Here is a 13612-nt window from a genome sequence, read left to right as displayed (position 1 = left end):
TTCTTTACATCTATGTCAAAGGCACGTGACCAAACTTGAAAAAAATTAAGTACTTATAGATTTAAAAGAGTAGCAGCAAAAACATTACAGAATTACAGAACTAAAGGAAAAGACACATAAAGTATCAGAAACACACCTCTGGGGCTCTATCATGCTAAGTACCAAGTACTCTATGTGATAAAGCCACAAGGAAGTCACTTCACCTAGTGGAATCAGTGTTTTTCATCCACTACAATAAAAACACATTTGCATCCTCTACGTTCTGGTCCTTTTCCAAACAAAGTAAATCATTTTCACCTCTATTTACACGCCACCCCACACCCAAGACTGTCAAGCAATCAGGCTAAAGGCTTACTCTGGCTAATATAACATTAACATTAAAAAAAGAAATCTTTAGCACAGGGAACTATACTCAAAATCTTGTAATAACCTATAATGGAAAAGAATCTAAAAAAGAATTATACATATATATATGTATATATATATGTATAACTGAATCACTTTGCTGTACACCTGAAACTAACACAGCATTGTAAATAACTATATTTTAATAATTTTTTTAAAAAAGCAATCTTTTAAAAATACAGCAATTTCTTTCCCTCCTCATTTACGAGTTGCCAAATGTCTCAAATTCCCCCAGTTTGTTAAAGGTAATCATACTAACCAATTTGCCTGGTTTCTTTCAATGGAGCATCAATTATGTCGCTGCAAGACCCGAGCTATTTTGTGTCTTAAAACCCATGCCTCCTGGATGAATCCAAGAAGAGTGACAAAGAATCTTGAAAAAGGTACTGAACAAAGAAAGTGGCATTCAGTGGCCCAGCAGTCTGGCATACGTGGCCCCATTGTCCAAGATCACGTCTGAGGAGCAGGCCCCTCTTTGGGAAGGTGGCTCTTGAAACCGGTAAGAAAAGCTGCGAGGCAGGAGCTCTCAGCCTGCACCCTGACTCTTAACAATACAATCCAGGCTTGTGCACCTACTTGATAAATGGAAGTGCTGCTCGCTTCTCTCCCAAGCTTGCCGGGGCCCTCTTGAATGTTTTTCTTGACTCTTTACCAAAAATGAAATTGGCAGCGGGCTCCCAGTAGACAATGCAATGTGACTTGTTCATTCAAACAACCCTTAATTAGCATCCCATCTCCTTTCTGAGATACAATAGCTTATTTCTACACACCGAATACATTTTTTCCCCCTTTTAGGAGAACGCAGAAAAAGAGACCAGAGAAGTGTGGGTGCTTTTGAATATGAAGTGAGGGAGAGTGGCAAACGTAGTTGTTTCTAAGAGCACAAGTTCATGTTCAAATTATTTTTGTGAAGAGCTTTTTAGGGTTTCTTTATTGTGGTGCTAACAATGATATAAAAAAGGAAAATGCAAGGAAGGAAAATGCTCTCTTACAGATAATATAGTGAAACCATAATAATTGTAGGTAATTCGAAATAGCACGCTATCTAGCAGTATGCAACCCCAAATCATCACTATTCTTCTGCTAGATGGGCTGATTCTTGCAGTAAAATGATCTATTAATTCCAAGAATTCATAATTTGGAGGACAAAGAGGTTTCCAGAAGGTCATGTGTCTCCTGTGCAAACAAGCAATTAGTGAACCCTAACTAAGGATTCTGGACATCAACCAATGTTTCATAATCAGTGGTTTACAGCAAAAGTAGAACGCAATGCAAAGCAAACTGATATTTTTATAATCTTTTTTCTTTGACCATCCCTCTCACACCCACATTAGGACTATTTGTGTATAAAGAAGGAACAGGTCTAGCTAGTATTTTAGTTGCCTGAAAAAAAAAAATCTATTTTTAAGTTACTTTCTTTTTAAATTCCATGCACTTAAAATCAAAGAGATTTTGCTCTATGAGCTAAAGACTATCATCACATAGAAAGTGGCTCTAAATAAACAAAAAGAAGATACTCAGTTGCATTTGGGTTACATTTGCATATAAGACAGAATGGGTCAGATTGTCTAAAATTATTATGGTTTTGGTTACTCTAATTCTTAGTGTTCCAATTAAATATTAGTAACATAGGTGCAGCAATTTAATATTAAAAGCACCTTCACCAACCTTGTATCACTGAATCCCTTCCACGATCATTTGCATTAGGTAGAGCAGAGAGTAGATATTGTTGTTATTATTATTATTTTTTATCATTTTACAGCTGAGAAAACTGAAGCTCAGGTGTTTTCATAAGGTTTTCTGGGACCATCTTCTTGGGGCTAGGACCCTCTGAGCAAATATCACTTTATACATTCAAGTTTCTGTCTTTGATTTCTGCACTAATAACCTACACTTCTTTTTACAGCAATAACCAATGCCCTCCCTTCCCTCTATGAAATATGCTGATGCTCGTGGAACACTGAAAGCCCTCTGTCCGCTCTCTTACTAAGTCCAGCAAGTCTGTCACTATCTGCTGAGCTGTATGTTCAACAAGTGGTATTTATATCCGAACCTCTTAATGACAATTGTACTTGTTATTAGAGCCCAGTAATTTAATGAAACTTTACATAAATCAATGAAACATGAGGGTGGAAAGAAAAAAAGAATTGTTCTATGAAATAATTGCATAAGTTAATTAGGTTTTCGCTGGGGAAAAAAAGTAAATCAGTAAAGAAAACTGTGGTCAAATCAGGTACAGGTGAGACCATTATAAAAGGGCAAAGTTTGGAAATATAGACAGGATTCTGCATTCATATTGCTTTACAAATTTTTCTATGTTCTCTCACGTTTCAAAGAAACTTAAATGGGACATTTCAATGACGTATAAAGGGCATGATTTACACAAACTATATGACCGAGAGCCAATATTAAAAATAAAAAAAGACAGTCCCATAATAAAATAATGAACAAATGTGAATATGAACAAATGTACCTGTTTTAAGACAAAGTAAAACATTAGAGTTTTTTTGTGTGTTTGAGTCTCCACTCATTTTTTTTTTTTTTTTTTGGATTAACTGTGTCAAATAAGAAGGCTTCTAACTATAGTTAGAAGTAAAGCAGGCTACAGCAATTGAATAGAACCTAGCAGATTAAAAATTAAGGTGCCAAGTTATATTTGGAATGTAAGCATGTTTGAAAGGACAGGTGAGCAATTTTTCTTAGGGGCTGTCAGCCTCTGAATTTCTGGCTACTCTTAATTGCTTGGGTAGCATAACTGTCAAGCCCCTGGTCTTTCAGGAAATGAGCTTAGGCTGCTCGGCATTGCTGGGCAGTGCTAGGTCAGGGTGCTTCTCTAGATACCAAATATCTAATTCTGGTCCTCCAGGACAGCAGAATACCAGTCAGTGGGTCTCCACTGTCTTGCAAATTACCCTCCCTGACCTTGTTTGTACAGACACTCTGATTATGGGACTTTGCTCGTTTATTTTCATTCTTGGTACAAAATGTGAATCCTCTTGTCCACCCCACACTTCAAAGACTGACCTCTAACTTCAGCATGACTCCCCCATCACAGTTCCAATCCACACTTTCAAATTGTCCACTACTTTGTTTTTTTTGTTTGTTTGTTTTGCTTTATTTTGGCCGTGTCGGGTCTTAGTTGCGGCATGCTGGATCTTCGTTGAGGTACGCGTGATCTTTCGCTGCAGCGCACGGACACTGCCTTGGGGTGCGCGGGCTTCACTCTAGTTGAGGCGTGCAAGCTCAGTAGTTGTGGCTCGTGAGCTTAGTTGCCCCGCGGCACGTGAGATCTTAGTTCCCTGACCAGGGATCGAACCCACGTCCCCTGCATTGTAAGGAGGATTCTTTACCCCGGACCACCAGGGAGGTCCCCTTGTCCACTACTTTGAATGAGCAGATCTGACACTTTTTGTTTCTTTAAACCAAATCAAAATGCCTTGTTCATCTCCTCTTTCCTTCCTGGAGAGAACGGTTAGAGATTTTAATCTGGACTGTAAGCAATCCCGCACACTTTTCTCTGGCCACAATCACTGCTGGGACTGGAACTTTCTCCCTTCCCACCCTAAGTAGGGAGAAGATTTGAGGAGCGTGTATATAGTGGTGAGGAGTTGGGAGTCAGGTTGCTAGCCGTTTGCCCTTGGGCAGGTTGCTTAACCTCCCTGTGTCTCCGTGTCCTCTTTTAGTGGGATTTACAGATACGTTTATTGTAAAGATTGCTTTCTAAGCACATTGTTAGTGCTCAATAAATATTAGTTATTTGGAAGATCAAACAGCCCAGTTTCTAGACTTTCTATGTATATTTGGTGAACTTTCTAGATTATCTAACTTAAACTCTAATTTTTTTAGCTAACTTTAAATAGCTGAGAAGATGTATTTTCATTTCATTCATTTAGAATATAACATAGAATAATTAACATTTAATTACGAGTGTTTTATCAGAAAAATTTATTTTCTCTTCAAATGTACAGCTTAAAAAGGTCTACTTTATTTTTAAGTATAAGTTACTTATATATTGAATAGCCAGTCATTCCCAACTGAATACCCATCAGATTTTATCATGAAACTTAAGGTCAACATGGGATATAATTAATACTTATATTGCAAAAAAAACCCCTACCTTTTCTGGATGTATTTAATTAAGTAAAGATATCTAGAGTAGCTGTGGCTTGACTCAATGAAGTCATTGCTTATCTTCTTTTGTATTCATAAAATTCTTATAGGCTGCCATTTATAAATTTTAAAATGACCTCCTTATCTCATTGCAAACTGTCTTCCATCTCTCTTACTCTACCATATGTTTGTTTTCTCCACCCCCCATAGCACCTAACATTTTGTACCTGTATACAATATTTTAAAATTTTGTTTCTTGTGTGTTGTGTCTCCCCTTTTAGATTGTAACTCCATGAAAGGAGGGATCTTTGTCTGTTTTGTCAATAAAGATATAATCCAAGCACCTACACTGGTGCTTGATGGTTGACAGTTGATAAATAGCTGTCAAATGAATGAATGAATGTGCACAAATACAGCATTGGATGTTTTATAAAGAGGAATGTACTGAATGTCTTCAAGGTTAGCTGGAGAATTCCAGATGCTAAAGATGTGGTACAGTTAGATATATTTCTGGAAAACATGTTTTTTCAAAAGTCCACAGCATTTAGCCAGGTCATTGGGAATACGTTTTTTCAAAAGTCCACATCATTTAGCCAGGTCATTTCACACCTAAAAATATACATTAATTAAATAATCAAAGATGTGGGTAAAAAGATTGGAAATGACTTAAATATCTCTTAATAAGGAAATGATTACATACGTTTTAGCATGCACACAATGAAATTCTAGCAGTCATTTAAAATCATGTTTTTGATGAGTTACTAATGACATGGAGAGCACTCATAATATAATGTTAAAAGCAGAATATACAATGAATACAGAACCCTCTTTTATTCTCTATATTCGTCAGCAAAATTTAACATTCCCGTCGTATCTCCCTTCACTCTCTACTGTGCCCAGACAACATCAAACGGCTCAACTCACGCACGCTATGTGGTGTTTTGTCTGCCTCTGTGTGCTGTTGCTTTGCCTGGTTTATGTTCCCTTGTGCACTTACTTACTCTGCAGCCCCTACTGAAAAACTGTAAGGCACCATATGAGCTGTATGGACAAAGAAATGTAATTAAAATAAATCCTTTCCATAATTTTACCAGAGAGAGAAAGGAAGGGAATGAAAACAGAGAAGACTTAAAATACGATTTATTTATTTCACTTTCTGAGGTCAAACTGCTTGCAAAGTGTGAATAGGTCAATGGGCAAAATGGGGTTTGTAAGTATTTAAGTCACATAGCTGAATCCAGATGAAAAATGTAAATATTAAGAAAGAATACGGCTGTGTTAAATACTTGAGAGAAGTATTTTGTTAGGCCAAATGACCAAGTAATTCCCTCACTTCCTGAAGATAAATTCAGTGTCTTACTGCTCCCTGAAGCCAACAGTGGGTCCCTTGTCTTCTAATGTCTTGTACCCTTATTTGGCCCGTTTATTATGTTGGGGCAGTGATTAAGTACATGAGCTTTGGAATCAAATAAACCTGTACTAAAATTTGGACTCTATCACTCACTTACTTTGAGGCTGTAGGCAAATGGTTTAAGCTCTGAGCCTCAAGTTTCTCATCCATAATATAGGGATAGTAGATCGTGCTTTGTAGAGTTAGAGTGAAAATGCACAGAATTAACTGTGCTTACTACGTATATTTAATAAATGGCAGTCAGTAGAAAATATCTTCCACAGTATGTATACTATGACCAACATTCATACTGCTTCTCTTCTTTCCTAGGAGAAAGTCTGAGCTAGTCTGAGGACTTTGGAAATATGCAAATGATTCCTGTCCTGCTTAGATTGATCTAACTCCAGCTTTGCAGATTTTGGCCACTGTGCCTTCTCTAGTCAAGCAATAGTTCACCTTGAAAGTTTGAACACTGTGTTTCCAATGTTTTATTTCTTTCAAAAGGAATTCCCTTCTTGAGATTTATCTAAATGAAGAAATCAAATTTACCAGCAATAAAAATCTCTTCTCCTTTCTTGCCATAGAAGATAACTGATTCTTCAGCTCTATTTTAAAACTTTTTTATTCTCATTTTATAAAGTAACTATGAGAATATTGGGATTATTGAATAAGAACTGGCAACTATTCACTTATTCCTTTATTTATGTATTAGAAAATAGAAAGGTTCATGAAAATATAAAGCCTGGGAATTTCTAAAGATAACTCCACCTTCACATATTTTTGGAGGAAATGATTTTTGTCTGTTCCAAACAATGACGCTTAACACAATTGAAAGTTGGCACATTTTTGGTAAACAGCATCTTCCTGGCAGTGTGAAGTCTACTGCCTATTTCTTTTGAGCCAGACTTCTCAGTATCATTTTGATCTGTAAAACATCAAAGTTTCCTCCATAGTATTGTATTTACATCTTTAGAGAATCTGGATGGAAAGGAATTTTTATTTTAATTTAATGGGTAATCAACAATAACAGAAGTCAAAATCTTTACTGCAATATTTGGAATTATGACTGGCCACGGGAAAGTACATGTAGCAAATTACACATAGAAAACATGTAACATAATCTATTTACTTTGATATTTCCAGAAGATATATCCCAGACATTTAAAAAGGCAAGAGGCTAAAAATGGTAAGAAAAAAATAATACCTCTTCAATTTCTGAATTATGCAGCCAAAGAGAAAAATAAAAACCTCAATCACCCTTTATGTGGCCATTATTATTATTATTACTTTTTGCGGTACGCGGGCCTCTCACTGTTGTGGCCTCTCCCGTTGCGGAGCACAGGCTCCGGACGCGCAGGCTCAGCGGCCATGGCTCATGGGCCCAGCCGCTCCCCGGCATGTGGGATCTTCCCGGACCGGGGCACGAACCCGTGTCCCCTACATCGGCAGGCGGACTCCCAACCACTGCATGTGGCCATTATTTTTTAAAAATTCTGGCTTTTCAAAAGATCTACTTGGCTCTCCTATGGAGAACGTGAATTCTGAGAATGGTACCAACAGGTTAACTCCAAGTATGATGCACTTGAAAAAGAAAGAACAAGATGGACTCTATTCCTCCGCACATTCAGAATGGAGATGTCTGAGCATCATCAGTAAATCAACTCAGTGTCACTTTGAAATACATATTTATCTCATACAGCAGTTCTTTTAGAATCACAACTTTGGTCTTGGGGACAGAAGGGAAGAATATAACTGTCTGTTGGGGCTTTGGCATATTTGCCAAGTGTTCAATCTATCTTTGTTGGACTTCTTTAAAATATGTCACATCCGACTCAACTTCTAGGGAATTCTTTCTCACTAACCATCAATCTTGGCTTCTTCTGTCCTGATGAAACCCTGATTCAAGAACAAGTTAAAGCACTATTGGTGTATTTCTGACTTTTTGTCTAAGGAAACAAATATATCACAAAATTTGAGGATTGAAATGCTCAAGACACCAAAATTATAATTTATCTTACACAGTTACTACAACCTATTTGCTAATCCTTGTTAGATATTGTTTCACATATGCTTTGCCAAATATTAATCCTTAATAAATATGTAAAAAGAAAGTAATGTTTTCTGTGGAAAATATAACTTGTTTCAAAACATTTACATACTTATATTTATGTAATTGCATACATCACAGTGCTTTTTCTATGTTGATTTTATAAGATTTTATTTTTAATAGAAGAAATAGAATTAATAAGGGTATGAATGTGCTTTGAGAAAACACATCGTGACAATCTATTCAGAAAATTGTAATTCAAACCAAAGTGGGCAGGAGTAGTACAGTCTATTCAGATCTAGGAAATGTTGCTAAATCCTGTGTGAGTTCTGGGTTGTCTGTGATTTTCTCTTGTTCCTCTGTGGGTATTATTCTACTGATTTTTGGCTATTGAGAAGTCAATTGTTAGTCACTCTGGTTGTTAAAATAGTCTCTGTAGTGTTTTTCAGTTCCACAGATGTGTCTAGTTGTGGATTTATTTTTACTTATCCAGCCTAGAATTTACTGTGCTTTTCAAATCTGAGAGCTCAAGTCTTTCACCAGTTTTGGAAAATCTTTAGCCATTATTTCCTCAAATATTACTTCTTTTTTTAATATTCTCCTTTTTCATCTTCTAAAATATCCATTAGACATATATTGGACATCTAAATACTGTCCTCTATATGTCTGAAACTCTCTTTCATATTTTTGGTCATTTTGATCTTCTAGGTAATTTCCTTAGTTCTATTTTTTAATCCAGTAATTATTTATTCAGCTGTGTCCAGCTTGCTAATAAAACTATCTCATGATGTTTCTTTTTTTCATTTTAATGTCTGTATAATATTTATTTCTAGGACTCTTTGGTTTGTTTTTAAATCTTCCTAGTCTTTTGTTGTTGTTGTTGTTTTTTTTTCTCGGTACACGGGCCTCTCACTGCTGTGGCCTCTCCCATTGCGGAGCATAGGCTCCGGATGCGCAGGCTCAGCGACCATGGCCCATGGGCCCAGCCGCTTCGCGGCATGTGGGATCTTCCCGGACCAGGGCACAAACCCGTGTCCCCTGCATCGGCAGGCGGACTCTCAACCACTGCACCACCAGGGAAGCCCTTCCTAGTCTTTTTTGATAGTAACTTGTTCTTTTGTCAAGTTTTTAAATTTTATATTTTGTGTGCTTAATTATAAAACAGCCTCTATTATTTCAATTTCTTGTGGGTCTATTTCCACTATTTGTGGCCTCTTCTGCTTTTTACTTATGTTGCTTATTTACATGTGTGTCTCAGAATTTTGACTTCTGAGCTTATGTTTGGCTGGGCTTTTTCTTTTGAAATTCTGTGTAGTGTATGCCGAGAGTACATGCATCCAGAAAGTTTTTGCCTTTGTTTTTGTAAAGTGCCACAAGAGCATTACCAATGCAGTATTACTTTTTATATTATTACTTAAATGAATATAAATTAGTTTATAAATGATTTATATAAATAAAAGAATCACTAATGTATATTAATCATTTAACACTTGGTGTTTCCGGGGTTTTGAATTCTGAATACTCAAGAGTACCTCTTTATTGATCCCACGAGAAGGCCAGACTTCGCTGGATTCATTTCCTCTTATAATCCTATTTTGGTAGGTAGGTTTATTTTTGTGGTTCACCCTTTCACTGAAGGCCTAGCCCTTGAAGGTGTTCACTTCATGGAAGGTCTCAGTTCCAAGTCCTGGTTCCTACAAGCCCAAGGCTTTGTCTCCAGTTCTTATATTGTCATTAAAACACAAGTAACCTGTAATTCTCTGGTTTTATGCCTTTTATTCAGTTTTTGACTGATTTACCTTTTTCCTCCCAAGCTCTGCTATGCATGCTGTATCATATTTCACCCAGTATGACTGGTTTTTCAGATTATCTAGTCTGCCATATTACATAAGTTCTATGTATGTATGTATGGGTGTATATACACAGACAGTACACCTTTAAAACTTGAGGAATATTTTCCTACCTTGAAGGTAAATTGTCGCAGATATTAAACAACTGTGCAGGAATTCTCAGTAGCTTATTATGTTGACAGATTGATAGTGGGTGAAACACCTGAGAATATTAGGTTATTTTTATTATGCCACCTCAGGCTTTCATATAAGATTCATAGAAATGCATTTATTTAGTAAGCATATAGTTAATGTAGTATAAAACTTCATCTACTTGCCAAAAAATGTACTTTTTTTTCAGGATAAATTTCAGAAAAAGATCCTTTATCTATTGCAGCAAAAATGGAAGAAAACAACAAACTTTAAAAAACTTTAAATTGCTGTTTGTGAGCCTGAATTTTCTTGATTAGCAGCAGAGTTATAGTATAATCAAAGGTTATAACTCACCAAAGGAGTATAAAGGAAAGTTCAGTTTTCTTAAATTCTGATTGCCCTGGTGAGGCCCTGGTATAGTAATTTTGACAAGCAAATAATCACAAATGCTGACTAAAATCAGACTGGAACTTATCTCAATAAGATGCCATGAGATGTTAAAGGAAAAAAAAAAGATGACATGAAATGTAAGCAGTGCCTAGGAAAGCACCCTTTAGGAATTACACAACTTTATTTTTATTTTATTTTATTTTTTTTTGTGGTACGTGGGCCTCTCACTGTTGTGACCTCTCCCGTTGCGGAGCACAGGCTCCGGACGCGCAGGCTCAGCGGCCATGGCTCACGGGCCCAGCCGTTCCGTGGCATGTGGGATCTTCCCGGACCAGGGCACAAACCCGTGTCCCCTGCATCGGCAGGCAGACTCCCAACCACTGCGCCACCAGGGAAGCCCTAATATGCTATATTTTTATGAAATTATGTTTTTTGTTTGTATCTCCCCAACTAGAAAGATAAAATCTACCAAGGGCAGGAATCTTTGTGTTTGTTTACTAATATATTGCCAGCAACTAAAATAGTAGCTCAGTTAGTAGGTGCTCAAAAATTGTTTGGGATGTAAATGAACAATTTTTTACTTCCCTGCCTCTAAATCAGAATGATAATTCATGGCCCCTCATTTCCTTACAGAGATACATGGGTACAAATGTGATCCGTGTATGCCAAGTACATTGATTTAACTGAAAGAAAGTCGTCATTCATAGAACACCAATTACCGTTTTTTGGAAGCATTAAGTGGCCTAGCCTTTAAATGTCTTAATGTTTCCATCTTAAATCTGTTATTAAGTATATGGCAATTTTCCTTAAACAATCTCTCTTCTATAGCAACAGAAAAAATATAATGTTTCGTACTTGGGTAAAGGTCATACCTCATTTTTTTCCTTGAGTTTTGTGATCATAACAATCACAGGACTGTCTTCCTGCCAAACCATCTGCCAGAAATCATTCACGGTGTTGATCATGGGGCCCTGCGTGGCGATGAACGCTTTCTCTTTGCCACTGTAGCCCTAGTGTGAGAAAGGAGACAGAAATGTTGGCTTTGAAGTTCATGCCTTGCACTGAAAGTTTAGGTGAAAGATCTTCAAAACAAAATAGCTCTGATAATCCAAAAGCAACACAGACTTTTGCAGCTTTATTGATTCTAGCACCACAATTCTTGGGGTTGTTCTCCCAGCAAGTCAGGCACAGCATATGGTACTGAGGTTTCTAAATCTCAGTCCTCCCCAGAGCACCTCAGAGGGAGCACTATAGCCACAGACACACAGGAAAGGAAGACTTACTATAAATGACCCACTACCAAGGTTGATTATGACCAAGCAAGCAAAAAAAAGCAACAAACTTGCTAGTAACCAACTCTGAGGGAAAAAAAAAAAAAACAACTAACAATTCTAAATAGTAAATTGACATGCTCATCAGAAAGAAATTTATTTACTTACCCTAATATAATTAGCATTAATGTAGGTGCTCAAAGAATTAGTTACATTTTTTGGTCTTAAACATACTCTGCTGAGGGGATCTAATGAAGAAAACAAGAAAGACTGTGTTAACCAGATTTACTCTTTTAAGTTTCTTAGAACATCAATAACCAGTACATAGCACACATATATACTGACCATCTGGCATGTGTCAATGTTTTTTTTGGTGTGGCTGTGCGTCTGTCTCTCTTTTTTTTTTTTTAACATCTTTATTGGAGTATAATTGCTTTACAGTGGTGTGTTAGTTTCTGCTGTATAGTTGCAAATGAAGCAACTGACAAAGGATTAATCTCCAAAATATGTGTGTCTGTCTCTTGATCTGTTTTTATTGAGGGACATTTGAGACCATCTTTACCCCTTGTCCTGACACAGATCTCGTCCATAAGCCCAAGATGATGAGTTTCTACTTTACGCCATTTTTGGTGGGTTTCTGATTCTTGACCCCATTTCTCATTTACGCTCCTTTTCTTATTCTTTGCATTTGGAATTTGCACCATATCTCCCTACTCAAGTCTCTCTTCTGTCCTCCGCAACAGCAAACACTTGGTCCAGTCCAAATCTCCTCTCACGACTTGGAAGAAGCTGTCTTTACCATGTGTTTGTTCACTGACATCACAAATATCTGATATCGGATAGATTATTACAGTATTAAATTCTAAAATCACTTTCCATCAAGAAGAGTTGAAAGGCTCTTTGTGAACCACGGTGGTGATTTTTACCAACATTTACGTAAATAATCCCTTTGTGATTTCTTTAACCCAGTTACACTCTGAGCCTCTTGAAGGCCAGGATGGGGATTTTTCATGATCTGTGTAAGACCTGGTGTCTAGCACAGTGCTTATATATGTAATAGACATTCAGTAAATGTCTATTGCATTGATTTAAATGGCTCTTTCCAGTTTTTAAGAAGTCAGTTCTATGCATTCCTCTCTAGCAATTGTTCTGTTGCTCTTCTTCTCCCGACAGGTGAAGTCTGAGTGTGTATTTTGCCCACCTCCTCACCTACACTTCAATCCTTCTTGCGTACACTCCAATCTATCCTAACCCTAGTCTTATGCAGACACGGCTCTTGCTCTTGCCGCTGGTGACACTTTTGCTACTAAACCCAATGGTGGTATTTATTTTTTCACATCCTCTGTGTAGAATTAAAAAACTGCAGATCATATATCTTTTTATGGAGTTTTCTCTTCCCTTGGATGCTGCGTCACAGCATTCTGGGTTTCCTGCTACCTATTCGATGGTCTCTTTTCAATCTTTTGCTTATTTCTTCTGCCTCCTTTAGTTTATTTATTTATTTATTGGCTGTGCTGCACGGCGTATGGGATCTTAGTTCCCCAACCAGGGATTGAACCCGTGCCCCCTACAGTGGAAGCGTGGAGTCCTAACCACTGGACCGCCAGGGAAGTCCCTCGTCTGCCTCCTTTAATGTTGCTGATTCTAGGATTCAACTTGACCCTCTTCTATGCTCACTTGACACTGCCTTGTTGGGTGATTGATTCACCCCCATGATTTTGTACCCATATCCTGCAGACTCCCAAATATATATCTTACACCAGACTACTCTCCTCACTTATAGACCACATTTTACATTTTTTCATTTCCTTCTGGATATCCTACAGCTTTGTGAAACTTCACATGATCACGTGCTCCTGACAGCCCTGTGTTATTCTATGTTGCGTGTGCTACCACAGCTCCTGAGTCCATGTTTGAAAACTAGTTGGACTAGTCTCCATATTCATGTTCTGTCCATTTGGTTTTCTGAAACTCGCTAGGATTTATCTTGCCTCCCTCTTCCCAAGGCTTTCTTCTT

At 37.4% G+C, this 13612-nt stretch overlaps 1 protein-coding gene across 8 annotated transcripts in view; it reads right to left on the bottom strand.

The window, feature by feature from the left end:
• Positions 1-13612, bottom strand: part of PTPRR (protein tyrosine phosphatase receptor type R) — a 259427-nt gene that overhangs the window by 22817 nt on the left and 222998 nt on the right. For 6 of the 8 annotated variants that reach the window (XM_073789229.1, XM_073789231.1, XM_073789230.1 and 3 more), the window contains 2 exons: positions 11764-11843; positions 11197-11334 (listed from right to left, as the gene is read on the bottom strand). In XM_073789229.1, coding sequence (XP_073645330.1) covers positions 11197-11334; positions 11764-11843 — 218 coding nt within the window. Of the gene's footprint in view, positions 1-4344; positions 6884-11196; positions 11335-11763; positions 11844-13612 lie in introns of those variants that run through there. The other 2 variants (XM_073789233.1, XM_073789232.1) reach the window with 2 other exon arrangements.

Source organism: Tursiops truncatus, chromosome 11, assembly GCF_011762595.2.
Source record: "Tursiops truncatus isolate mTurTru1 chromosome 11, mTurTru1.mat.Y, whole genome shotgun sequence".
NCBI lineage: Eukaryota > Metazoa > Chordata > Mammalia > Artiodactyla > Delphinidae > Tursiops > Tursiops truncatus.
This window is presented reverse-complemented; position numbering and strand designations above follow the sequence as displayed.